The 25973-nt window shown below is 38.4% G+C and overlaps 3 protein-coding genes across 7 annotated transcripts; all 3 read left to right on the top strand.

Moving 5' to 3' along the window:
- The first annotated feature begins 636 nt into the window (after positions 1 to 636).
- Positions 637 to 4122, top strand: LOC137102325 (LIM/homeobox protein Awh-like). Its single transcript, XM_067481735.1, has 6 exons — positions 637 to 762; positions 1538 to 1740; positions 2081 to 2189; positions 2292 to 2427; positions 2570 to 2802; positions 2945 to 4122. The coding sequence occupies exons 1-6, from the start codon at positions 637 to 639 to the stop codon at positions 3335 to 3337; spliced, it is 1200 nt and encodes a 399-aa protein (XP_067337836.1). The 3' UTR covers positions 3338 to 4122.
- A 2368-nt stretch (positions 4123 to 6490) lies between these two features.
- qrfp (pyroglutamylated RFamide peptide) lies at positions 6491 to 9079 on the top strand. 3 transcript variants are annotated; one of them, XM_067516638.1, is made up of 3 exons: positions 6858 to 6999; positions 7655 to 7745; positions 7855 to 9079. In XM_067516638.1, exon 3 carries the CDS (start codon positions 7855 to 7857, stop codon positions 8401 to 8403), a length of 549 nt encoding a protein of 182 aa, XP_067372739.1. In that variant the 5' UTR covers positions 6858 to 6999; positions 7655 to 7745; the 3' UTR covers positions 8404 to 9079. The 3 variants fall into 3 exon arrangements, with proteins under 3 accessions (XP_067372643.1, XP_067372739.1, XP_067372824.1); XM_067516723.1 differs by having other exon boundaries at positions 6912 to 7551; XM_067516542.1 differs by lacking the exons at positions 6858 to 6999; positions 7655 to 7745 and adding an exon at positions 6491 to 6796 and having other exon boundaries at positions 7855 to 9077.
- Positions 9080 to 9660: 581 nt separating this feature from the next.
- LOC137131728 (H-2 class I histocompatibility antigen, Q10 alpha chain-like) lies at positions 9661 to 19972 on the top strand. Of its 3 annotated transcripts, none has more exons than XM_067513465.1 (8): positions 9661 to 9858; positions 13065 to 13337; positions 13838 to 14128; positions 14668 to 14952; positions 15825 to 15944; positions 16779 to 16841; positions 17299 to 17364; positions 17986 to 19972. In XM_067513465.1, exons 1-8 carry the CDS (start codon positions 9786 to 9788, stop codon positions 18048 to 18050), a joined length of 1236 nt encoding a protein of 411 aa, XP_067369566.1. In that variant the 5' UTR covers positions 9661 to 9785; the 3' UTR covers positions 18051 to 19972. The 3 variants fall into 3 exon arrangements, with proteins under 3 accessions (XP_067369566.1, XP_067369728.1, XP_067369647.1); XM_067513546.1 differs by lacking the exon at positions 9661 to 9858 and adding an exon at positions 11239 to 11546; XM_067513627.1 differs by lacking the exon at positions 17299 to 17364.
- Positions 19973 to 25973: the final 6001 nt, after the last annotated feature.

Below are 25973 nucleotides of genomic sequence, written 5' to 3'. Positions count from 1 at the left end.
TAAGTTGCCCCACAGGCGGTTTAGAAGACGTTAACTTACTGTGATATAACACAGAGAAAGGAGGAAAGCTAACATGTAGCTCAAAAATACTGTTGAGTAAGTTTAATAGTGCGAAAAGAGTCTAAAGTCTCAAACCGAGAATGATAAAGGATGAGGACTTTCCGTTAGGATGCTTAAAACAGCCTTCACGTAAAAGTTCTTTCCATGTAAAATTCCTTCAACTTGTTTAAAACAGATTTAAATGTTGCAGAATATCAATTTTTAATACACTTGTAACAAATTAAATGCAAATCATTCTGGAATTTGAAGCATGTGCAGGCGGTTCCATGGTCTCTTATACATCACGGACATCACTGGAGGTGCTGAACATTTCAAAGATTTGTAAACTAGCAACACATGTTAAAATCTGTCTTACATGGGACAGAGAGAAAATGTAAAGATGCTAAAATGTGCAGAGTTTTGTAATTAGTGGATTTTAGTTTGGTTGGTCAAATTCTTGAACACTGGTGAAGAGTTGTCTCATCAGAGCAGCTTTGGTTGTGGTCGTTTAATAATAGGGACATTAAAAGTATTTTTAGCTGTCTAATGAGGACAGAGAAGACTGATAACTACCCTGTGTACCTCCTCAGGACAACCATGATGTCACCAGATGACAGATCCCTCGAGGACCTGCTGTACGGCAGTGACCTTGGTGACGAAGTGGAGGAGCCGGAGCCCGGCAGCAGCCGGGTGGAGGTGGAGGAAAGTGCTGCTGCAGACGATGTGAGTATGAAGGGAGATGAGTGTGTTCATCTGCAGTTGTCTCTACATTATGGGATCATTTTAATGCATCATCATTCAATCACATAGTTGGACACTACAGATGGGACTTCTGTGTCCTCTCAAAGCTCCAGTCCATTCAAAGCTTGTGTCTGAAAAGAAAACGAACAATTCTGCCTGGAGAAATCACAATATTTGAGCTTCATGCTGTAATTGTCTGAGTACTGGGGCAGCGATCCTCATCCGCCTCCGTCCATCCTCCTCCACTATGTCCAGAGACAACCCCAGGACAAAGCGCTGCATTTTATTTATTTTATCTTGGGTTATGCAATATTGTCCATATCCTGTATTTACTGTCGACATGCATCCAGGTCAATCGTGTATCTAAATGAACGCTACAAACTGGGACGTTACGTTCCTCTCAAAGCTGCCGGTAGCGCTCCATCACACACCTAGTGCTGAGGGTGTAGTTTCTCCTGTAGGGGCCCTGCTACAGTGATGACATAACCCCGACAGAGTCCTAAAGCAGTTTGAGCAGTGTCTTCCTGATGCCAGTCTCTCAGTTTTAGTCAATGTTTTTTCTCACTCCACTTTGCTGTTGATCAGACACATCCAGTATTTTTAAGCCCGGACAAGCACTTTGTTGGACAACCACCGTGGATGTTTACTGGTCTAGTTTGGGCATTTGTCTGTTTGTCCCCCAACCTGAAAGTTGTGGTTCTGTACTCTGCCATGGAACTGGGTAAAATTACTTCATTAAACTGTGTCTTTCCTTCAGACTCCCACAGCCGTTTCCATCCAGGAGCCGATCATGTGCTTTGGATGTGGTGAGCAGGTGTGCGACCGCTTCTTCCTGTTGGCTGCAAGCAGGGTGTGGCACAGCATCTGCCTCCGCTGCAGCCAGTGTCAGTGTGAGCTGCAGACACATCCCTCTCTGTTCTGGAGAGACGGAAACATCTACTGCCTGCAGGACTACTGCAGGTCAGACACAGGATCCTGGTTTTTATTTACTGATTATTGGTTTATTGCAGGTTCTCACATAGAAACGGGTTAGAAATGCATCTGCCTGTTTGCTACTACGACTACTTACTGCTGATATTTGAGGCCTGAAAACTGGACTTTAAATCTTCCTCTGAAATTAGGAAGAAATTTAGTTTTTAGTGATTTCACAAGCAGAAGGTGAATCAGTCGACTGTTTTTACCTCCCAGAGTGTGACTCCAGCCATTTGTGCTGTAGCTTTAGAGAGACTGAACTTTACCTCCTTTGAAATGAATGTAAATTATTCTCGACTCCGGATTGTTTTTGTCTTTTCCCGTTCAGGATGTTTGGAGGTGGTCAGTGCGCTCGATGTTTCCAACCTATCCCAGCCTCTGCGTTGGTAATGAGGTCGGGCGAGCTGACCTTCCACCCTCACTGCTTCTCCTGCCAGGTTCACCCAGAGCTTTACAGAAGCAAAATCATTACTTTTTATTATTGTTACAAAACACAGAACTATCCAGGCATGTTTTATGATGTTGGATTTGTTTTGCAGAAGTGTGATGTGAAACTACTGCCTGGGAACCTGTACTGCATGCAGGGCCAGAACCTCTACTGTCAGTCACATTATTATGATGACAGGGGTGTCCCACTATCCCATGATCGCCAGCCCAAACCACATCTAACAGAAGGTGAGAGTATGCACCTGAATGGACTCTGGCTTTCTCACTGTACCAGACAGTAAAACTAAACCCAAAACCAGGGGCTTAAAACATTAAGGTGCGTTCACACGTTTAGCTAACGAAACCAAACTTGTATGTGTGTGAGAAGCAGCTCACAACCAGGTCTCAGGTGAAGGTGAGGACTCTGTGAGCAGTCCAGAACCACGAGTGGATGACCGGATGACGGGTGGACGGACCCGAAGGCGGACCAAGCGAATCAGGACGTGTTTCCGCAGCGAGCAGCTCAGAGCACTGGAGTCGTACTTTGCCCAGAAACACAATCCTGATGGGAAAGACTGGACCTGCCTCGCACATAAGACCGGACTGCCCAAGAGAGTCTTGCAGGTAGGAACAAGACCTGGTACTGCAGAGGTCAAATATTCCTGATCTGCAATGAAATTTGAAGGGCACCGTTTTGTGTTGTGTTTCCATCTGTTTTACTTCTGAGACTTAAAAAAATGTTTTAGTTGTCATTTTTCTCTCTCAGGTGTGGTTTCAAAACGCTCGGGCCAAACTGAGACGATCCCTTACCGCTGATGACTCTCAGGTCAACTCCCCCTCGACTCCCCTAAGAGGTGTAACCATGGCGACCAACTCCCCAACCCCCGCATCCTCCCCACTCGACCACTCGCAGCAGCCTTTCCCCAGTAGCACCATCGACCACCTGCAGCTGTCCTTGCTCACCACTCCGCTCAGCGAGCCACCGATCAGCCCGGTGCTAAGCCAGCCTCACATACCACAAAACCATGACTACTTCCTAGACTACGATTCCCAGAGTGCAACGGGCTGCATGTCCTCGCTTGAGGACTACGGGGAGACAGAAGGAGGAAGTAAAAAGGAAGTTGAGCTTCACAGTTCTTATCAGCCACGTTACTGCTAAATAAGGTCCTTTAAAAGGCTTCAGGACAAAAACACAAGGGCTTCTCAAAATAAGATGCATATTAAAGTTATAATCCTTAAGGTTCCAGTAGAACAACTTTGAATAATAGTAGAAGAAATTGATTTACCAGCAACTTAAAATGCTGCCATTAATAGTGTGGAGCGCAGGATTTTATCTAAAGCAAATCATCAGGACTATAACTTTAACACAAGTTTGTGGTCGTGGCAAACTTTCAAACGGTGCCACATTCCACATTAAAACCACTAACTGACCTGTCATATGACTTTAAATGGACGACTTTGGGATTTCTTGATTGTTACACCGTTTGATGAAGGGCTGAACTATGTAGTCGAAATCATAACACACATTTTTAGACCTGAGGAAAGTCTTCAGACACAGTAGTAGTCGGTCACTGTTTGTGCCTAGGAAATGGCTGCATCACTTTTTGTTGATGTGGTTACTTCACCAGCCTTCAATTCACTGCAGTTTAGCTTGTAAATAATTCATCAACACAACATTGTGGAAACATTTCTCTAGTTTGACAAAAAACTAACACAGGCTTATTTTGATCTTCCATCTCAATCCTTCTCTGACAACTCAGGCATCGTTGAGACTCCAACGTGGATCTGGATATTTTATCACCAGAAAACTCTTGCTACATGGCTAATTAATGATAATCATATTATCAGCATTTTATTTATATGGCACTTTCTGAGCAACAAAATAAAAACAAAACACAGATGTGTGATTTTCTTCTGTGCTACTTGCATCATAGAGCTCACTTTTTGCTGTGCATGAACATTGATTAAACCATCAGCTGTTTTACAAAGTTTGTAGCTCCTCTGTCGCTTATGTCCATTCTCACACACACACACACACACACAGATAAAAATAGTTGGCTGGGCTCTGGCGAAGCTGTAGTTCTGCTCTGACCGGATCATTATTGTCATATGTATCTATTCTTGCCACATATATTAGTGTTTAAAACACAAGTAAAATAATTGAAGAAACACAATTATCAGCATTTTTCCCGAGATTTATTTCAAATTCAAACTCTTTTGCTAACAAGTTCTTGTTCTGGAAGCCAGCTTACAATGTTTCTACTTAATTTAAATAGGTTTCATAGGTGAAATTATTCAGTGGAGTTTTCTTGCAAACTACTGTTTGTAGCGTTACTCATCAAACATTGTGTGCATCCTTGGCAAATTATCAAATGTATTTCTTGCCTAAGATTTTACATCGAAATGCATCTATCCATTATCTGAAACTGCTTTTCCTGGTCAGGGCTGCAAAGGAAAAAACAAATTAAATTTTAAAATTCCTTCTCTCCTTTGCTGTGGTGCCCTTCTTCTTCGAATGTTGCAGGGGGTGAAATCACGGAGCTCAGCTTTGCTTGTCACTGCTGCCTGTAGATACATGAGAACAATCAAAACATCGACCCACTCATTGTTGCTCAATAGCACAGCTAGTGGACAAACTCTTCACAAGACACATTAATCAGATCTCTATCCACATGAATTAAGGTCACAGAAATGTATTTAAATTAAAAAAAAAAAAAGGTTTTATAAAAAGGTTATTAACATATCTCTGTAAGGCCTGCAAAGTCCTGTAATCATTTTGTTGTAATTCAAAAAAAAAAAAAAAAAAGATATTCTTATTGCCTAAATTCTGACTCAGTTTGCGGATCAAAGTAAAGATGAACAGTAACATTATCTGTAAATCCCCTTGTGGATTTTCCAAATAGTTAATGAGCTTTTAGACAGGTTGATAGTTACCCTGTCACCCAGAGGTTAAGTATGTGTGTCCTGCATAAACGTGTGGGTCTTTCCAATCTACAATTTAGTCAGAAGATTAACTGATAACATTAATTTAATCTTATTTGTATGTTTTATTCCTTGGAAAAGGAAAAAGCATAAGATGTCAGATCTTCAATTCAGGGCCAGGGCCACAGAGGTGGCCAGTGTAACCCCTAAACCATACCCAGGTGCACATTATTATTAATATACAGTTTATTATATCTGAGAAGGGTTTTAAATTAGATTTTTAAAACTTTAAAATCGTTTTCCGAATGTCCCATACTACTTTGCCCCAGTCTGGCCTCCCCAGAAAAACATTGGTTTCAGTTTAGACAATGGGGACTGAGATTCGACCTGCAGACCTGTGCCTGCCAGTCTGATGCACAAACCACTGAGCCACCAGGACTTTTACAAACAAAAAAAATGAACTGAGGATCCAGTATGTGAATGTAATACACTGGTTTTTGAAGTCTGGGCAGCTGAGGTGCCTTAACAACCTTTTCTGTTACAGAGGCTGAGATGGTGTAAAATCAAGATACATATGCAAACAGATGGTCCAAAACCTTTGAGTCTACAAGGAAATTGATTACCAGGTTTTCTATGTTGCAGGCAAATGTCATAACCCAGATAAGATCCTAAGATCAAAAACAGAATAAAACTAGAAATCAGAGAATATACAAATGCACACGTTGGCTGATTATTAACTATTTTTTTATCCTAAGTTTAAAACCTCAGTCTGCTGTTTTTTGCAGATCAGCAGCCCTCACTTCACGATCAGAATCGAACATGCAAACATACCAGAACCCGTAATTCTTTCCTACACCCTGATAGTCTGTAAACTGGATGGATGTTAACAGTTTGGGTAATATTTGTACTTTTCACTGATTTTTAACTGGCTGACTCTTTCTTCAACAAACTTGTTGAATTAAATGTTTTCAATACTGCTAGAAATATTGCATAGTTCTTAAAATTAAAAGCCTAAATTGTTTTAATCTGCAGCTGCCTTTTAAATATAATGACAGCACCAAGGTTTTCAGTTTGAGGAGTTAAGCATGTTCCTTTATGATCTTTAGGATTCACAACAATCTTAAAGTCACCGGAGGGTAACTCAGTACAGGTGGCCATTTTAAATGGAGAATAGTGTCATTTTGTTTGACGTTAGTACTGACTGCTGCTTTGTCATTGAGGCAATTCCTCACAAACCAGACTGCATGAATGACATTCTTTCAGGTGTTTCGTTTTTTTCCCAGCGAGACGACCTTTATGACGTCCACAGAGACAAAAGAGCCAAACAACCTGCCCTCATTTTCTGATCTGTTTCACTATCTCTCTGAGTCCTCCCCCTCTCTCCCAGAGACTTCCTCTCCTGAGAAACATTTTAATGAATTGGCTGCTTCCTGTCTGTGAATTGCCCCTCAATCAAGCGACAGTAATTACTACGACAGGTTGGGCCTGGACGCTGGAGTGGACCGAGGTCTCTCAGCTGAAAGAATGAAGGCCATTACGACTGACGTTACCTCGCATGCGTCAGAGGGTCGAGAGACCAATGGGTAACGGGGGCCTGTGACCCGAAGAGCAGCGGGGGAGGACGCAGGCTGGGCAGTTTTAAAAAGCTCAGAGGTTCCGAAAACTGTGAATCATGAAAAAGACACAACAGCACAAGGTAAGACATGGGAAATGTGGGACGCAACCAAACTGAAATTTCTTGTTTGTTATGTTGATGTGAGCAACTTGTTTTACCAGTCTTGGTTCCAGTGTAGGAAGTTGCTCATTGATGAGAGTTTGCCGACATGCACTTGGCAACAGTTTGAGCTACATCATCCGCACAAGGACTTACAATGGGACTGATTGGTTGCAAATGCTATTGCAAGTATAATTTGGTCTAATGAAGGTGGAGGGACTGCCAGCTTTTGTTTGCTCGCTTTGGCCCCATAAGAGACTTTTTCTGCCAAGTTGATCGTGTTGACTCTGAGACAGAAGACGTCAAATCCTCTCTTTAATTTTCTGTTTATTAGAACTGGCTGTAAATGGCTTCACTGTCACTCATCCTTCAGATGTTTAAAAAAAAGTCCAGTTGAAGACAAACGTGGAGCGTTGAAGTGTGGCTGGTTCCTTTTCAGATTTCTAATTGTTGAGTTTGAGAACAATGTGTTGGTTATTGGTTATTTCTGTATTTCTTTTGGAAAGGTCCGGACTCTTCCTGATTCTCAGAGCTAAAATTCTTATTTTTTTATAGTATGAAATCCCTGTTGTTCACATAACAAGCCTCCATCAGATGTGTGTTTTTGTCTTTTTAGTAGCATTTACAGCAGCATGTTTAAAAATAATATGAATTAGATTGAGATGAGATTTGGCCAAGGGTCTAACTCCAAGTCTTAAAGGGTCAGAATCAGGATCAACACGTGGCCATTTAAAAAGGTGTATAAGCTGATGATAATTTGACATAAATACATTTACTAGTTTGTTGATTTTTTTTTTTGTGCACACCATTTTCTTTAAAAAAAAAAAAAACTTTCTGCAGTATATTTAGATGATCCAGAGAAACTACCATACATACAACAAATGAAGCTAATAATTGCAACTGCAATATTCCCATAGTGTTTCTGTGAAATGTAAGTCACGCATGAAGTAAAATAATTATTCATTATTATCATTATTATTATAAAGATAAAAAAAAGCACACAATATAGCATCTTAATAATTACTTATTTCTGTTCACAGATGAGACTCTCCTTTGATCGCACTGCCTTCCATTTCACCCTCCTCTGCCTCATCCCGTGGACCGTCACATCGTACCCTGTCTCCCCCACTGTCCCCCTGCCCACAGTGGATGGACCAGAGCTGGTGTCAGCCCTGCTACACCTCCAGGCTGCTCTGGAAGACCCAGGAGATGCTGGACTTTTTCAGCCTGATGCTGGGGCCAAGTGGCTCGAGAACCCGCAGCCAGCCCAGCTGGGACCTGTGGATGAAGAGGACGGGTCCTGGGAGGAGGAAGCACTGCTGAGGACCCAGAGAGGAGATGTGATGGACCGACTGCTGTCGACTTTCCCCATGGGTGACTCTCTGCAGGGCACGCATTATCATGAAGGAGGGGAGGGGGAAGACGGAGAGAGGAGGAATGAAGCACTCACCTCCATTGCTGGGGGGCTTCAGGCTGTCGGCCGGGAGAAAGGAGGATTCGGCTTCCGCTTTGGGAGGAAAAGATGGACCGACCGGGGAAGTGGAACTGATGAGGGAGGGGTTTTAAATGGGAGGGAAAGTGGAGTTTGACAGAAGTAAGAGGGTGAAACTGTGAGATGATCTAGAAGCGGGATTGTGCACGTATAAGGATGGTGATACACCCACCGATGTTTTTTATGTCCATTCCTTCCAGTGACAGCACAACACAGACACAGATTCAAAAGTTTATTTAAATCATTTATAGCCATGAAATGTTGCTGGGAAGGTTGCCCAGTGAATCAGACTGTAAGAAGGCAGACAGTGTTTGATGTACTATCTGACACACGTTTTAGTAAATGCCCTTGATAACGTGACAAAAATCACAATTTCATTCAAATTTGAGAGCAAAACTAAGCAGAAGTAAGAATAAAACAAAATGTGTATAAAAGTCTGTTACTGTAGTATTTTTTTCATATTTTTATTTAACTTAAAGAAAGCAGTGAGAGACTCATTTTATAGAAAATGAATTTACAGAAAGACTCATTGTTGGTATCAAATGTCTTCTCTGCAAAAGTCAGTGTAAATGGTAAAGTACTTGGGTCAAATCCAAAACTTAACAGTGTGATAGCATCTGTACATAGATAATTATTGTGAGTAGGCCTTTGTAAAAGTGCTAATTTCTCATCTTCTTGATTTAAATATGAACACGGGGTTGGGATGTGCAGGATGTCATATAAAAATCCCAGCAGATTTTTGGGGGGTTTGCTGGTGCGAATCCTTCTCGTGTTAATTTGCAGGTGTTATTAGAAAGCTAAATTACTGGCTGAGGTTACAAAATAAATCCCGACCATTTAAGTAGACAAAAGTAGATCTTTATCTGAACGCACAGACATGGACGGATCAGTGCAGAGGGACAGCGAACAGAGGCTCATATTTCTTGTTTAAAAGACACAGCTCACAGACACGACACAAAGTGACAATGAAACATGCAACAACCAAATAGAGACAACAAAGAGACAAAAAAATGACCTAAAATAGACACAGAATAAACGCACAGAGACACAATTACTGTGAGGTGTGGAAAAATGAACAGAAAGAGACACCAATAATGTTACAACGATAGAAAAATGTCCAAAAATGGACTTAAAATAACCACAAAGAGAGACAAATGAGCAAAGAGACACACAATAATCTGGGGTCCTACATAGGATATGTGGAGGGGGGCTTACAGCTTTCTGTGCCTGTTGGGCCCTTTTTCTCTATAACCCGAGTTATTTTATGAGGCGTCTTTCCTGTAAACCTTGGTCCGTCCTGTCCTGTTTGGCGGAAACGTTTTTCATTATAATCTGCCTAGCAACCTGTGCTGAATAATGTAATTGGCCGATCGGGCGTAACATTGAAACAGAGCACTGTAGCAGGCCGCGCGTCAATACCTTGTTTTTCTTATCCGTGTTTTGTTACATACTTCCCATTTGTTTTTGGGGTGTAAAACCATGAAGCGACCGAAGACCTGGATAATTTTGTTTTTGCCCCTGATGTGGCTGAACCTGCAGCTAACGGGAGGCGGTAAGATCTCTGTCGTCGGTCACATTTGTCAAACGAAACTTAAAAACAACAACATCCAGTCTCCATCTTAGTTTCCAGCTAACGTCGGCTTAACGCCAGCTTTACTGAACGCTGACAGTTTATTTTCACGAAAAAAGCCAACGGGCTGCATCCACCGACGTGTTTCAGGAGTCGGACGACGTGTGGCGATCATTACCTGCCCCGTTTAACACAGTTTCACATTTCTGATAAGTTCCAGGCCCGTAATTCCTTAAATATGACCCTCGTCCGTTTCGATGCACTTTCGAGTCGTTAGCTAAAACCAGCTAGTTCTCCAGTGTCGGCAGGTTAGGACGTAATGTGTTGAAATACATTTTAATACTTGTTGAAATATTTGACAAAGTGAAACTGCTGAAGTTATGACTAATAGTTTCATTTAGTTAACCAAAAAAGTTTGGCCTGTGCCTACACAGTGTACAACCTGTACAAGGTATAAAACTGTATGGGAAATAATGCAGTAAATATAAATCTACTATTTAAAGTCTGAATAGTAATTACATTGTATTGCACGGGTACAATATGAAGTGCTGACAGGTATATTGACAATTAATTACTTAGTAGTAATTTTCCTTATCTATTTGTTGATTAAGGACTTTTAATAGTAGGAATTGTAGTTGTTCAGAACTGCATCCTGTTGGCCACAATGTGAAAGGTGAGAGTCAAACTAATTTAATATAAGACGGAAAAAGACGTTTCTACCATTGTTAATTTGATCAACAAATTGTAAATCAGGAAGTAGATTAGTGCTGTGCAGGAAATCCGTTACACGTCTTCACAAATAGACCTGTAGTTGAAGGCTTGTGACCAAAGTGTTCATCACACGAAAACACTGCACAGAACAAGCGCACATAACAGGAAGTTGCGGTGGTGCGTTCACGGACTGATGTCAGCTTCAATTTAGAAATGTTTTGTTGTTTTTTGTTTTTTACAAAAAACATTTTTTTGTTTTCTTCAGTGTAACTTTATTTACATAGGGTGAAAATACTCAATTTTATTTGGTGCTAGAAAAAAGAAACAGAACGTAGGAAAGTGAGGGAAGCTAAAGAAAGAACTGATAATACAGTGGAGTTTTACCAGTATACAAACACACAAACTATATTCAGCTGAATTCAGTGTTGTACATTGAAGGATTTTGTAAATACTGACAAAATATCTATTGTAAATCAGTATTTATAGTTTGCTGTGAAGAGCTATGTTCATGAGCTGCCTTTTCTGAGACAAAAAAATACTTCAGTACTGCCTTTCACAATTGTACTGGTTTAAAATTACATCATAAGTCCAAAATATGATTAAATTCAAAATTGTGAAGGATTTAAAAAACTAATCTATTATCAAAATAGGTAAAAAAAAATTTGGTCAATCGACTAATTGAGTAATCGACGAATTGACCCATTCAGGAAATTGCTAATTGCTAATTAAAAAGTTGTGTGCGACGCGTATGGAAATAGCGAGCAGCACCTGAAGGCACCAGCAGAGACGGAAGCAGGAAGAAGGCAGCGCTTTGTAGCGAGGCAGTCACGGACGAAACGGGCAGTGGCACAGGCGGATAAAACGGCGTTTTAGGAGCCAGAAAAGACTCGACTTTGTGTTCAAAATGTTTCTCGTCGCAGTTGTGCTTCTTCTGGGGTCAGGGCTGATGGTAAACAGCGGTAAGTTAGAGCTTTCTGACACGGTAACGTGAACCTGGTCAAAAGTGAAAGTAAAAAAAGGAGGCAGCTGTGACGTCTTTTCGTTGATTATTACAGTTGTATTCAATAATCTACACGGTTAATTTCTATACGTTTGAATAATACACAATGAATATTTGGGCTTGCGACAAAGAAACCGACTTAATGGACTTCCTCATGTAGAGTAACTTTTCTGTTTCTGTGCACGTGAACCATATGTAACCTATTAATCTATAAATGTTTTTTCTTATTTGTTTAAAATATTTAGACATAAAACAAATATATATATATATATATATAACAAAATTGAAAAAAAAATCAGTGTTGTCAAACTAGCAGCAGAAAAATAGCTTAGCCACTGTTATAAAACAATCAACATGATTATTACTGTGTTTACTGATTATTACTTATTACACTGGCTAAAAGAAATGTCATATACGTACAACTATTACAAAGGTCTTTAAAAGATGTGAAGAAATTACTGCAACTAATTTTTTTGTTTTTTTAATGCCGTTGAATCTATTAGTTGTGAATCAGTGGGACTTTCTGAACGTGTTATGAAAGCATAATCTGACTGGCACTGACACATTGTTTTATGCATGCGTGTTTATCGCCTATTAACATCTTTGACTTGATCTTTGAACACCAGCTTGGACTGCTGTCAGGGAGGTGAACAGACAACATTGCTAAGATCTTTGAGAAGCTGAGCAGTCAATCATTGGCTCATAAACAAGATTAGACTGTAAAGGGTAGATTCTTTTTTTTTTTACGTGAAATGAAGTTCCTCATATTTGTTTTCTTTCTGCTCAGAGCTCAAGTCTTGAGAATTTAAAGAATTCATTTTCTCTCATCAATACCACTATGGGCCCTGTGAACAGGGCTCTTACTCTCATGTGACACTTTAGTTTCTGACTGGTTGTACAACTTGTGTCAGTGTGACAGATGTCAGTGTGATCAGGGTGTTCCTGACAAAGATAAAATGGTTTTGTTTGTTTTTATGTAATTACATTTTTAAGTTGAAAATAAAATTTCTGAATGCAAGTTTAATTTTCTCTAGTTTCACTTAATGCCATTAGATGTCAAGGTCAGGTCTGATAACTTAAGGAAGTTCTTAAGCTTGCCAGTCTTTCCAAGACCATTTCCAACTCCAATATGCACTGTTAAAGAGTCAATGCTCCTGCATCTCTTCTCACACTTTATAGTTGTTATAAACCAGACTAAGTTTTACTATTATTTGTTGTTCATTGTCCTGTGTTTTTATGTCTGTTTTTAAGCACCAGAATATAGTTACACTCCTGATTTCATTGTTTGCAGTTCTTACCATGACAATAAATGAATTCAATTGATCCAATATATTTATACTGTTGTTTAATCTTTGCTCTGTGATTTAAATCCCATGTTTAGATAGATAATCAGAGTAATGGTAGGGAGCATCAAAGATATCTGAATTAAATCTGTTATCTGCTTGTCTAAAAATATTTGTGTCTTTGTGACTTTCAGAGCTTCATTCCCTCACATACATCTACACAGCCTTCTCCAGACCCCTCGGTCTCGAGGGCTTCCATGAGTTCACAGCCATGGGACTGCTGGATAAGAAGATGATCGACTACTTTGACAGTGACCACCAGCAAAAAGTTCCTAAGCAGGACTGGATGGAAAAGCACCTCGGAGCAGAATACTGGACCAAAGGCACAGAGTCCCGCAAGAGTAAGCAGCAGTGGTTCAAGGTCAACATCAATATCCTGAAGGAACGATTCAGACAAAATGACTCTGGTAAGGCCCATATTACTGTGAGGGGCTGGGTCACATTTAAATAATCATGATTTATTAAACCATAAAGTTTAAAAGCTTAAATTATAGAAAATTATATTTTTTAATTGAGGAACTAACTAAAACCTCTTAAAAAAAATCAAATTTCATATATAAATTTTTTATTTTTATTTTTTTGAGTTATCGTTTGTGATGGAAATTTATCACATTTTTTTCCCAGTTGTTAATTTTCTTTAAGATATAAAATTAGTATAGTTGTTAATGTCACGAACATGTATACGAGTCTGTGAAAATTATAATATCCTTCTGCAAATAAATTATTTTCCTTAAGCCACAAACAAATCACTACTGCTTTAGTATAACATTGTAGTAATTTTTGTTGCCTACATAACATTTCTTACGTAACACTATTCCTGTGGTGAAAATCTTTTTCCCTATCTAATCTAACTGCAAATTTATCGACTTCGGTTGTTGGTCACCTGTTTTACTGCTTTGCCTTTCAGACATCCATGTCCTTCAGTGGATGCATGGTTGTAAGGGTGAAATGCAGCCTGATGGCAAATTTAAGTTCGTTGACGGCATGGACATGTACAGTTATGATGGACAGGACTTCTTGTCCTTCGATGACAAGGACTTAGTTTGGGTTGCCCCAAATCAAGCTGCATTCGAGACCAAGAGGAAGTGGGATGGTGTCCAGGTCCTGAAAGAATACACCAAAGGCTACTTGGAAAATGAGTGTATGAATTGGTTAACTAGTTTCATGGCTTATCGAAAGGGTGATTCAAAGCTGGCCTGTAAGTATGAGAGGAATTTCTTTGTTTTATATTTATTTTACTAGAAATCACAGAAGTGTGTTTATTAATGAAATAATTAAAATATGGAACATGAAATCAGCTAGTCCTGGCTGGAATTCAGGCAGATGTCAGGTTTTTTTTTTCTCCATATTTCTACAAAAAATAATTATTCAGCATTCAAAAAAGGTTTCTCCAGATTTGGAAACAAACCTGACAGTTAGGCTTTAACAGTATTTTATGATATTCAGATCTCAGAACTTCGGTAGAATAAAGTGTAATTAAAGATAAGCTTCACTAAAACTAAAAGATCAATTTCATCTCCCTTAATTACCAGTCCTTTTTAATATATTTTTGTTAATTAATTCCATTGATTTGTATAGCCTGATTTTGGAGCAGTAGAAACATATATTACATGCTTCTATCTAATATAAGGCATCTTACAGTTTATAGTGATATCAGTGGTATCATATTTGTTATACATTGGTCTGTAGCATATTTCCATGTAGCAACCATTAACTTTTTGTGTGCTCTTTCCTCAGCTCCCCCTGATGTGTACGTGTTTGCAAAAAACACCAAGATTGAGACAAACATCTTGTTGACGTGTCTGGCCACAGGTTTTTACCCAAAAGACATCATCCTGCAGATCAAAAGAAACGGTCGTCTTCTAACTATAGAGGACGGACTGATAACCTCTGCCGTTCGACCAAATGGTGACGACACCTACCAAAGAAGAGACAGCGTGGAGATTTTAAGGAGCGACCTGTCTACTTACACCTGTGAGGTCCTTCACAATGCAACAGATGTATATGTTAGGAAGGTTTGGGGTAAGAAATTTTTACCACTTTTTACCACTTGTCATAATTTTGTGCAGTCATTTACATTGTTGCATAAGGCTGCCAGTGACCTATATGAAACGACCAGCAAAGATCCTTGGCCACAGTTGAATACATTTTTAATCACAAGGAAGTCCCAAGACTTGTTACCTCAAAGGAAGATTCAGTGCATTTTAAATTTGGTGTATTTTTAGCTTTGGTTGTTCAGTGGTTAGAAAATAAAATTCAGGCAACTGTCCATCATCGCTACATGGTTTACTGGTACATAGTGAAGCAAATGCTTGAGATCACATAACTACAGGTTTGAAGCAAGGCAATGGTAAAAAGGTCTGGGAACCTATAAAAATTAGGTCAAAGCTGAAATAAATAAGAATTACTCTACATAGCTTTTAAAACAACTTGACACAATTATCATAGAGAAGTCGAAAACCATCAGTAATTGGCTATTGGAAAACTGCAAAGGATCCTTAAAGATTTATATTAGATTCTTATAAATTAACCTAATGATGCTTTGAAACATAATTGTGTCACAACAGTTTCTTCACGGAACATGAGATTAGAGGATTTTAGTTTTGCATTATTGGAATAAATTACATGTGACATCACTGTCTTGTCTACAGCACAGAAAGCATACTAGGCATTTTTTACAAGTCATAATTGAATTTAGACAATTTGAACAAATTCTTTTTGAGACCTGACGTAATATTATTTTAAAATGCTGTTTTTTTTATTATTTTATTTTATTTTTATTTTTGTCTTCCTCTTTTACATTTTCAAATGATTAATCTGTACTATTATGAACCAAATAAAAATAATGACTGTACACTAATTAAAAAATAATGTGTTTCCTGTATTTTTTTTAGATCAGAAAGTTCCAGAGTGCCAAGGATGCACAACTACGACTGTCATACTGGCGGTTGTTTTGTTCTTGGTTGCTGTTGCAGCTGTGGTCCTGATTGTCTTGTTTAAAATAGGCGTTATTCGTAAGTACAATATATATTAAATGACCAAATTCTGGATACACTCAGAAGTTGTTGTTTATTGTTTTTTTTATTTATTTAATTTAATTCATTTATTTTTTTAATTTGTGTCTCTTTCTCTGCTGCATTTGATACTGCTGATCATTCCATACTTTTGGAAAATATCAGAATTGTTGTAGTGAATGAGGTTAAGGCCCTTGTATTATTCTATTCTCACTGTCTATGTTACAGTTGACATAACAAACTTTACTATTGCCATGCTGATGTGCACAGTTATATTTCCCTCTAAAACCAAATGAAACACATAATCTACAGTATCTCCTTAATTCAGAAAAAGATGTTGAAGGTGGACACTTCCAAGGGGAATGAATATTCTTATAGGCATTTTAGAGCTATTAAGATTCCTTTAGCCTGTTTCTGCTTCGCCCACGCTTACATCTCTGATCCACATTGTACATCCAGACCACTCAGATCACCTGATCCACTTTTCTCTTCCTCTTTATTTGCCACTTTCACATCCTGGCTAAAGCCTCACCTCGATGCATTTGGTGATCTAGTGCCTCAGTAAGACATGACAAACAAATTTTACATATTTAGTTTTAGGTCCTGTCTATGCAGAAATCTAGAACATTTAAAGGTTTTACAAACTTATAAGCAACTGTAGATAACAACTGCTGTCGTAAGTCACAATATCCTTGTATAACAGTGATGTGAAAAGTTGTCTGCAGTGCAGACCACTGCAGTGTATGTGTTGTAACTGTATACAATCAGCTTCACCCCTGATAAATTTGGTCTCAGATCAGTCTTACAATTTCTTCTTTTAATATGTTTTTATAGATATACCTAGACGGAACTCTCAATCCAGTGCGGCCAGCATCAACGTTGGCAACCACCAAAATGGTAAATATGCAGTGATATATGGTTAGATTGTGTATTACAATAGCTGCTTTTAACCAGTATGTGGTTAACCCATAATGGAACATTATTAGTTAATAATTTCTTACAAAAACATTATTTTTTGTATTAAAACCAAAAGGTCAAATTTAAAGTCACACAACTAAAACAGTTTTGGCTTTATTGCTCACTCCTTATTTAATTTACCTAATTTGACTCTATTTTAATTTGAGAGCACAGCAACATTCACAGGACGACATTAATCTTATGTGGTCATTTTTAAGATCATTCAGAATTGCACTGCAGATGATTATGGAATTACTGCTTTTTAACATTAGTTCATTGCATTTTTCCTAAGGTTTTCACTCCTGATAAAGTATTTTGAAGCAGTCTAAATGAGCTTAGTATGAATTTAAGATTCTTGTATAATGTCAAATTTGTACTTTTTTTGTTTTCATTACAGGTGCGACTCAGCCTCTTAACATTGTCTATAAGGATTCGATTGACTCCGGTGTTTCTTCTGATCCTCGTACGTGTCTTTGATAGAAATGTGCATTAAATCTTTATTTTTGACAGACAGTGGACACAACATGAGGTTATTAAAAGAACTCTAGTAAAAGCTCAAATAATAAAAAACTTTTCCCACTAAGTCTGTTTCTACAAAGTTAAAATATTATGTTATGTCGCACCATTTAAACTGTTGGGGGACGTAGACACCATCTTGTGATTTACGTGGTCTGTTTACCTGTCCCTACCACAGTGTTGTCAGGAATGAATGGATTACCTGCAGATTATTTTTTGTCTAAAAAGTAGTTTGAATCATTCTAATCTGACATATGGAAATAGATAAAGAAAAGTTTGGACCCTGCATCAAGAAATAAAATAACAATAACATAAAATATGATGATGTGATTAGTGTGATTAAAATTCATATTTGCTATTGGCATTAATTGAAACATTACAGCAAAGTGCTAAGAGAATAAGTTTTTGTTATATGAGATGCAAGTCCATCAAACAACAGAGATGTGCTTTTGATTTATTTATTTTAAAATTAAAGTGCAGGTAGTGTTGGTATTTGGCTGTTTTGCTTCTCTGATCATTGGAAAAACTTTATAAAATAACACACCTCTGTTCATTTCTGCTGGTACAGGTGCAGAAACCGGGCAGCCCAATCCCGAGAAACAACCGCTTAATGGTGGCGTGGAAGGGGTTTGAAATTTCTGTGTATACCATAATTGAGAGACTAAACCACACTGTACTCTCTGGAACCAGCCAGAACCAGCCACAAAACAATAAGAATGCATCTGGATAGCAAATCGGACCTGAACGGAGAAGTTTGAAAACCTTTTTAATTTTCATTATCAAAAAATGGAACAAAACATTTAAATAAGCTTAGAAATGACACCACTGTTTTCCAAAATTTTACAAGGGTTGAGATTGAGTGGAATTGTTTATTCTTTAAACTTAAAGTAAAAAAATGATTATTATTGTGAATAATTGTGCTTGTTTTGATCTGGTTTAAGAGTCAAAGTCAGACGAAGATGGCACATTGGTGAACCCAAAACAATAATTTTTTTTTTTTTTTTTTTTTTCTGGACTAATTTCTGCTTGTTATATCGTATAAGTAATTGTTTTGTATAAGTCCTGTGATTTGTTTTTAGACTAAAATGTAATAATTATGCAACATTTACACTGGATAAGACAATCTTGAAAGCGGGACAACCTTAAGCAGGTTATCACCCATATCATGTTACCTGGACTTCCTTCTTCTTGGTTGGATAAGTTTCCCCTTATTATCCAGACAACAGGCCTGTTCAAGGCAGGTGAGAAAGAAAGGACAACCTTGTAGGACATAACTTCTTCTTCTTCTTCTTTTCCTTTCGGCTGCTCCCTTTTAGGGGTCGCCACAGCGAATCATGTGCCTCCATCTAACTCTATCCTCTGCATCCTCTTCACTCACACCAACTAACTTCATGTCCTCCCTCACTACATCCATAAATCTCCTCTTTGGTCTTCCTCTAGACTGTGTCCTAAATAAAACGTTTCCAACGTTACCAAGAAGAAAGATCTAGTTGCATGTCTCAACCTTCAGATAATCAAACCTGGATGACAAAGAGCCTTCACCCACAGGTGTTTATTGTGTTGTCGATTAAGTGAAAGCATTCAAAGTGGGTTAAAGAGTTAAGTGTGTTGAAAGAGGGAGGCCAATTTTATGGCGATACAGAGGTTCTTCCTATATGAAAACATCTCTGAGGTTCACACAAAAGGGTTTAAATGAATTGAATTGGAAATCTTACAATTAAAAACAGTATTCGAGGAAGTACATGGTTGAAGTGCAATATTAATAGTTTGTGGTGGTAGCTTGGAATATTTAAAGCAGTTAATCAGAATAGGAATGTTGACTTTGGTTGATGTGGATTTTCTTCTGCTTTATAGGTAACAGGTAATTACATCTAGTATTTTGTGCCATTTAAGTGTGAGATGGGATAGAAATCAAGGACTGTTCTGCTTTTGTTTTACTTTGAGTATAATACATCTCTTGTAAATCTATTTGTTGTAAATACAGTTTCTATTTAAATCTAAATATTAACAAAGTTTTGATAAAACAAATCTAACAACTTGTTAGGAAAAAAACATGGCGCCCATCGCTGACCTAACTAGACAAAATCACCTTTTTAATTGGAGAATTTGACCAAGGTAAAATTATAACTTGCTAAAAATAAGGTGATTAACTTAAATAAAATATCCTCTTAAGTAGCCACTTAAAGTCAAATTAGTAACTGCTACTTATTCTGTTTTCTTTCTATTCTTATTTTGGGGCTTTTTTGCATTGTTGACAAATATATATGTTTTTTTATACTAATATGACTATACTATATATAAAGCAATCACCATTTACAAAAAGCTATGTTATCAGTTTGTCACTGTATTGTATGGATTGTAAGAAAAGTCTAAGAAACTGATATTTGCAGCTTGTGTCTTAAAAATTTAAGTCATTACTATTATGATGCAGACATATTTTATTTTTCGTGCCTATAAATAGCAGATTTTAGCCTGTTTCTTGTCTGTTGTTAAACTGCCAGATTATTACATGCTCTCTTTGTGTGTGATCCATTAATTAAATCTTTTTGAAATCCGCTGTTTGCTGAGCTGTACTCAATGAGAGATATGTCCATGTTTATGAAGAAGAAATCTGTGTGTGGCAGCAGTTACTAGACTCTTAAGCATGTTGAAGTGGGTTTAATGAAAACACTTGATCCTAAATGTTGGTTTTCCAGAAAACAACAATTTGTCACTTACTGTGATACTTTAACTAGGAAGTTAACCTGCTGACAGTTTTCTCAATGGGACCTGAGTTTGAGCCTGAAGAATCTATTCAATGACCTGAACAAATGAAGTATAAATGTTCCCTTTGGAATTGTTTTTTAATTGACAGCGTTTCGGTTACTAGTCTTTAGTCTTTCATATTTTGCAACTCTTAACAACTGGGTGGTGCTTTCACCTGCTGCTCCTATAATAGCAAAGAGAAGCAGGAAGGACTCATTTTTGACAAATGAATCTACAAAGCGTCGTTTTACAAGTGGAAAGTCAGTCAACTGTGAGTTTGAAATGTATTCAGTTGCATTTTTCATTTTGCTTGGGACTCAGCTACTGGTGAACAGCGGTAAGTTATAAATTTCCTCAAGCATTTGTGAAAACATTTGCACTTTTTAGGTTAAATTAAAAGGAAAAATTATCACAATAACTAATTACACAATTCACAATGCTGTATGATTTTTTTGCATGTTGTCTGAATAAAAGTAATTATGATTCAACATTAATAACAACATAAACTGCTTGTTATGGAACATTGTTTTGAACAATTTGACCTTTATTTGATAGTGTGCTACTGAAGAGGCAAGTGAGAAATGTGGGTACATGGAGCTGGACTGAAACAAAGCTGGTAACGTGACAGGTGCTTTAACCAACAAACCGTTATTGTGGAAACTAATGTAAATGTATTCAGCACAGATTGAAACCTGCTTGTGGTACTAACATGTCTGAGGAAAAGCTGAACACTGTCTGAAGAGGAAGCTACTGCCACAGAAAAACAAGTCAAATGTCAAATGTCAAATGTTTATTTAAAATGTACTTTATTTCAGTTTTTATGCTATTTCAGCTTTTTAACACTTTGAGTGAGGGTGCTGAATGCTGTTTTAGAAATGTCCACTGACCTCAGTCTCACTAGTTGGACGAAGTATCAAAGTGTATAATATCTCTAGAAAGACTGACATGAGAAGTGACGTTACATCACTGCTGTAGTTTAAATAACCTGCCTACCCATAAAGAACTGTGAGGAAACATACACCTTCATGTGGTAACACACATAAAACATGCAGTTATAGTCAAACTGTCCAAAACAAAAACTACAAAAAAAGTTAAGATTATTTGATATATACGAATATTTATATACTATATATATATATATATATATAGAGAGAGAGAGAGAGAGAGAGAGAGAGAGAGAGAGAGAGAGAGAGAGAATACAATATTTGACAAATGTGTACGGTGTAGCAGTACAACGCCTCTAAAGAATTACAAAGTATTCTCTTCCCTTCACTTTTTGCACATTTTATATAGTGTGGTCTGTTTACCAGAGGTGGGAAGTACCTGAACCACCAGGAGAAAAGTGGGGTTCAATATCTCCAGGGCATTTTGACAGAAGGAGGCAGGGTTTTGACCGCTGACCATGCAATAAGTGGATTTCCAAAACATCCATCCATTATCTGTAACCGCTTATCCCATGTAGGGTGGCAGGGGGGCTGGAGCCTATCCAAGCTGTCATAGGGCGGGGACCGGGGACCCCCCCAGGACAGGTCTCCAGTCTATCTCCTGTCCAAAACAGAAAGACATACAAAGACAGACAACTACTCACACTCACACCTACAGGCAATTCACCAATTAACCAAACATGTATTTCTTTGGACTGTGGGAGGAAACCAGAGCACCCGGAGGAAAACCCACACATGCAAACTCTGCACAGAAAGGCTACTGCAAACCTGCCATCTTCTAGCTGTGAGGCAGCAGCACTAACACTGAAAAAATTCTTATTTTAAAATAAGAATTATAAAAAGTATATAGTTTTAGCAGGAATTATTTCTGATCTGTACTGAACATTAGCGTTAAGGGGCAGCTGTAGCTCGGTTGGTAAGGCAGTCATCCACGGACCACAGGCTCAGTGATTTGATCCCCAGTCCTGGCTATATGTCCAAATGTCTCTGGGCAAGACACTGAACCCCTAACAGCCCCTCCCCAGCTGTGCAGTGTCGGTCCAAGCCCGGTAGAAATTGGGGAGGGTTGTGGCAGAAAGGGCATCTGGTGTTAAAAAAAACTGTACCAAATCCAACTTGCGGACAATGATTCGCTGTGAGGACCCTGAACTCACGGGGTAAAAAGGACAAAAATAAAAAAATGTACCTGCAAATAAAAAACAAACAGAAAAAAAAACAGCAATTTCTTTGGTGAGTCATGCATTATGACTTGTTTATGACTCACGACATTAAGTCCAGGACTTGGACTTGACTTGTTTAGGGCGACTGTGGCACAGGAAGGTAGAGCGGTTGTCCACCAATTTCAAAGTTGTTGGTTCAATTCCCACCTCCTCCAATCACATGTTGAAGTGTTCTTGAGCAAGACACTGAACTCCAACTTAGTTGCTCCTGGTGAGCATTGGCCTGCTGCATAGCAGCTCCCCCGTGTGTGTGAATGGGTAAATAAGAAGCAGTGTAAAGTGCTTTGAGTGCCAATAGGTAGAAAAGTGCTTTATAAGTGCAGAACATTTACCATTTACTTGGGACTGTAGTCAAGACTCAACTCAATGACTTTGTCCCAACTCTGGTACCTGAAGTACTATCAATGCCGCCTGTTATCTCACAGCTACAAGGTCCAAGGTTAAATCTTGGCCGGCCAGCAGTGTCATTGTGCGAGAGAAAATAAGTGGTTACAAATAATCAAATATCTGCTTGTCTACAAATATCTGTGTCTTTGTGCAGAGCTGCGAGAGAGAGAGTAGATTATTCACAGGGTCCATGTTTTAATTTCCTGCTCTTCTTGTTTACATCAAATTGTCCGTTGATGGTGAGCCCAAGTCTCCCCGAAGCTCTGTAATAAAAGTGTATGTAGTGGAAAACAAATTAATGTTCTAGTTGCTTTATGTTCGTGTTTTTCTTAAGAAATATAGTAAACAAACTCTATAGATTATAAATATTTACTAGAGTTGACATGTCCTCCATAAACTGCAAGAGCAGTTTAGTTTCTGTTCACTTTGACTGAAGGACGTTTTTGTACGATGCTTTTTCACTGTGTGAACACATACTGACTGTTGATGTAATGTTCACTCTGACAGTAGTAAACTGCTGCATCTTCAGTCTGGACTCCACTGATGCTCAGAGTGAAGTCAGAGTTTGATCCACTGCCTGAAAAACGATCCGGAATCCCTGATGCTCGAGTGGTAGAAAGGTAAATGACTAGTTTGGGACGTTCTCCATCTTTCTGTTGGTACCAGGTTAAACAGTTACCTATTAAACACATTCTGACTGATTTTACATCTGATGCTGACTTGATAACATCTGGCTGCCTTTCCCACTGTGGTTTTCTTTATCTCCCTCCTCACCTGGACAGTTATGATACAAATGTGGGTACAATGTGTTCTACTTTCACTTTCATTATTTCACAGCCTTTCATCCTCCTGTAGTGGTTCTTATACTTCCTGATGTTAACTTTTTAGCTTGTTGACAGCTTCTCCTTGTCCCCAGACTTGAAAGTTGTGTCTCTGGTTGAGCAGAGCCTCCACTTCAGGTATGAGCCTGAGCGAGGCTTGTGAAACACTGCCCTCTGCTGGTGAAAACGGAAACTGATGAAGCCTCTAACATAGTGTGTGAGACAGTCAATGTCGTCCCCATGTGGCTCACACATCACAGTCTGTTGTCTGAAAACAGTCTCTGAGCCTCTGGAGACTCATCACATCATGTTCTTTTCAGTATCACGAGTACGACTTGCACCAGGTTAGAATCTGATCCTCCAAGGGGAGAGCATTATTTACTGTGGCATATCCAAAATTATATATTTAACATTTTTACATTACAATTTTAGCTAGAGAAACTGTGTCACCTCGATGATAAAGACAAAGACTAAAAAGCAGGAACTTGCCTGGTGATGCTGACAGAGCATCTCAAGTTGCTGCTTTGAGATCTCAGTCCTTTCAACCTGACCTCCAAATAAAATGCTTGTGAATCACTCCATGCAGTCAAGGCCTTTATATTTCTAATTATTAATGAATCCATTGAAATGTGTCTCTGACGGCCTTGTCCATCCAGGAGCCGATCTTCCTGTTGGGTGCAGGCAGGGTGTGGCACAGTGTCTGTGAGCTGCAGACACATCCCGCTCTCTTCTAGAGAGATTAATATGATATAATGTAATTGTCAATGTTGTTTTTGAATTATCCCTACGTAGGACAGGGCTGTGGCTTGAAGATGAGAACGAGTTTCGTTATATTTGAGCTGAAAAGTCGACCAACCTGCAAATATTACTGTGTGCATTTTAAACACTAATATTCCGTGCAAATTTCCGCTTTTACCAACAATGGCCTTGTATAGTACAATAAGTGTATGTTCAGACTCTTTGGGCAAATCACAGATGAGTTAAAAAAAATAAAGTACATTTAAGTTAAGTTCACCAGTTGGTCGCCACTGATTTACGTGATTCTATCAGCAGAAATTAAATGTAGTCATCATAATGTTTTCATTAGTGCGTAATGACTTGAAAACAATAAATGTGAGACTTAAATGTAAATAGTTCTTTATTGTTGTGTGCAGTGTTTTAACAGGAAGCAGCAGGAGGTCAGAATCGAACCACTGCTCATCTGTGAATTATTGATATGACTAAAACTAATAACTGAATCACTCAATAACATTTCAATCTCTCTCTTTGTTTATTTATTGTTAACACTGATCCTCTAAAATATACCCAAATTGTGCACAATTCATGTGATATTTTTTTTTTTTTTTTACATTGTTTTTTGGGGTTTGTGTGGGGGTTCTTTTGTAAATCCCAGACTACGTTTCAGAAAACTGTAAGAATGTCACACTTTTAATTTTTGAAGGACCCGAAAAGGAGGAGATGGCAAGGGAAGGGGTTATAGTAAATTAAAGTTTATTTAAACAAAAGGCAACAACAGAAAATCACTCCGTGAGGAGGACGGGGAAGCACACGCCAACACTCACAACATAAACTAGGTAAAACAGACCGAGAACTTAAACAAGCTGGAGAGAGGGGATTAACTAAATTATAACCACACTGGGAAGGGAACTAAGAAACTAGGGAGAAGAACACAGGAAACCTAAACAACAAAACTACGCTGAAATAAACGGAAAACCAAACCTCAGGCCAAAACACAAGGAACAGGGCACAAGAGGGCAAAGTCCAATGAGGTCATTCACAGGCATGTTCTCTAGGGAAGCTGGGAAGATGATCTGGCAGTGAGGAAAGCTGGGTATAAATAAACTGGGGAACAGGTGAAACCAATGAGAACAAAACGAGGAAGGTAAAGACACTAAACAGACTCACAGGAATGGACACAGGAGGAGCAACAAAATAAAAGCCAAAAACAGGAAATCAATTTAAACAAAACTAGTCCAAACCCACGGACTGTGACACAGAACTTGTTTTTGTTCAGATGTCGCAACTGGTTTTAACAGGTAAAATTGCACTGCTCACACTGATTAATTAGAAAGTTAAAATCGATTGTGCACAATTTCTTTTCCAAGATTTATTGTATAGATATTATTTGTGTCTTAAGAAATTTCTGGATAAATTCCCAAAAGTGTAAAAAATTAAAGTGTATGTTTTATAATCCTTAAGGTTTCATTAAAACACCTGTGAATAACAGTAGAAGAAATTGTTTTACCAACAACTTAAAATGCTGCCATTAATAGTGTTGAGCGCAGGATCAGGTTACACCGTTTGATGAAGGGCTGAACTATGTAGTCGAAATCATAACACACATTTTTAGACCTGAGGAAAGTCTTCAGACACAGTAGTAGTCGGTCACTGTTTGTGCCTAGGAAATGGCTGCATCACTTTTTGTTGATGTGGTTACTT

Source organism: Channa argus, chromosome 1 (assembly GCF_033026475.1).
Source record: "Channa argus isolate prfri chromosome 1, Channa argus male v1.0, whole genome shotgun sequence".
Lineage (NCBI taxonomy): Eukaryota > Metazoa > Chordata > Actinopteri > Anabantiformes > Channidae > Channa > Channa argus.
Note: the sequence above shows the minus strand (reverse complement) of the source record. Positions and strands in the feature narration are given on the sequence as shown.

Excerpts from the sequence above, each read along its gene's own strand:
- LOC137102325 (XM_067481735.1), top strand. The coding sequence starts at position 637 with ATGATGTCACCAGATGACAGATCCCTCGAGGACCTGCTGTACGGCAGT. Across the intron at positions 2,190-2,291 it reads CTCACTGCTTCTCCTGCCAG|AAGTGTGATGTGAAACTACT; the intron begins GTTCACCCAGAG and ends TTTGTTTTGCAG. Across the intron at positions 2,803-2,944 it reads TGCCCAAGAGAGTCTTGCAG|GTGTGGTTTCAAAACGCTCG; the intron begins GTAGGAACAAGA and ends TTTCTCTCTCAG.
- qrfp (XM_067516542.1), top strand. The coding sequence starts at position 6,773 with ATGAAAAAGACACAACAGCACAAG. Across the intron at positions 6,797-7,854 it reads AAAAGACACAACAGCACAAG|ATGAGACTCTCCTTTGATCG; the intron begins GTAAGACATGGG and ends TTCTGTTCACAG.
- LOC137131728 (XM_067513465.1), top strand. The coding sequence starts at position 9,786 with ATGAAGCGACCGAAGACCTGGATAATTTTGTTTTTGCCCCTGATGTGG. Across the intron at positions 15,945-16,778 it reads GTTTAAAATAGGCGTTATTC|ATATACCTAGACGGAACTCT; the intron begins GTAAGTACAATA and ends ATGTTTTTATAG. Across the intron at positions 16,842-17,298 it reads CGTTGGCAACCACCAAAATG|GTGCGACTCAGCCTCTTAAC; the intron begins GTAAATATGCAG and ends TTTTCATTACAG.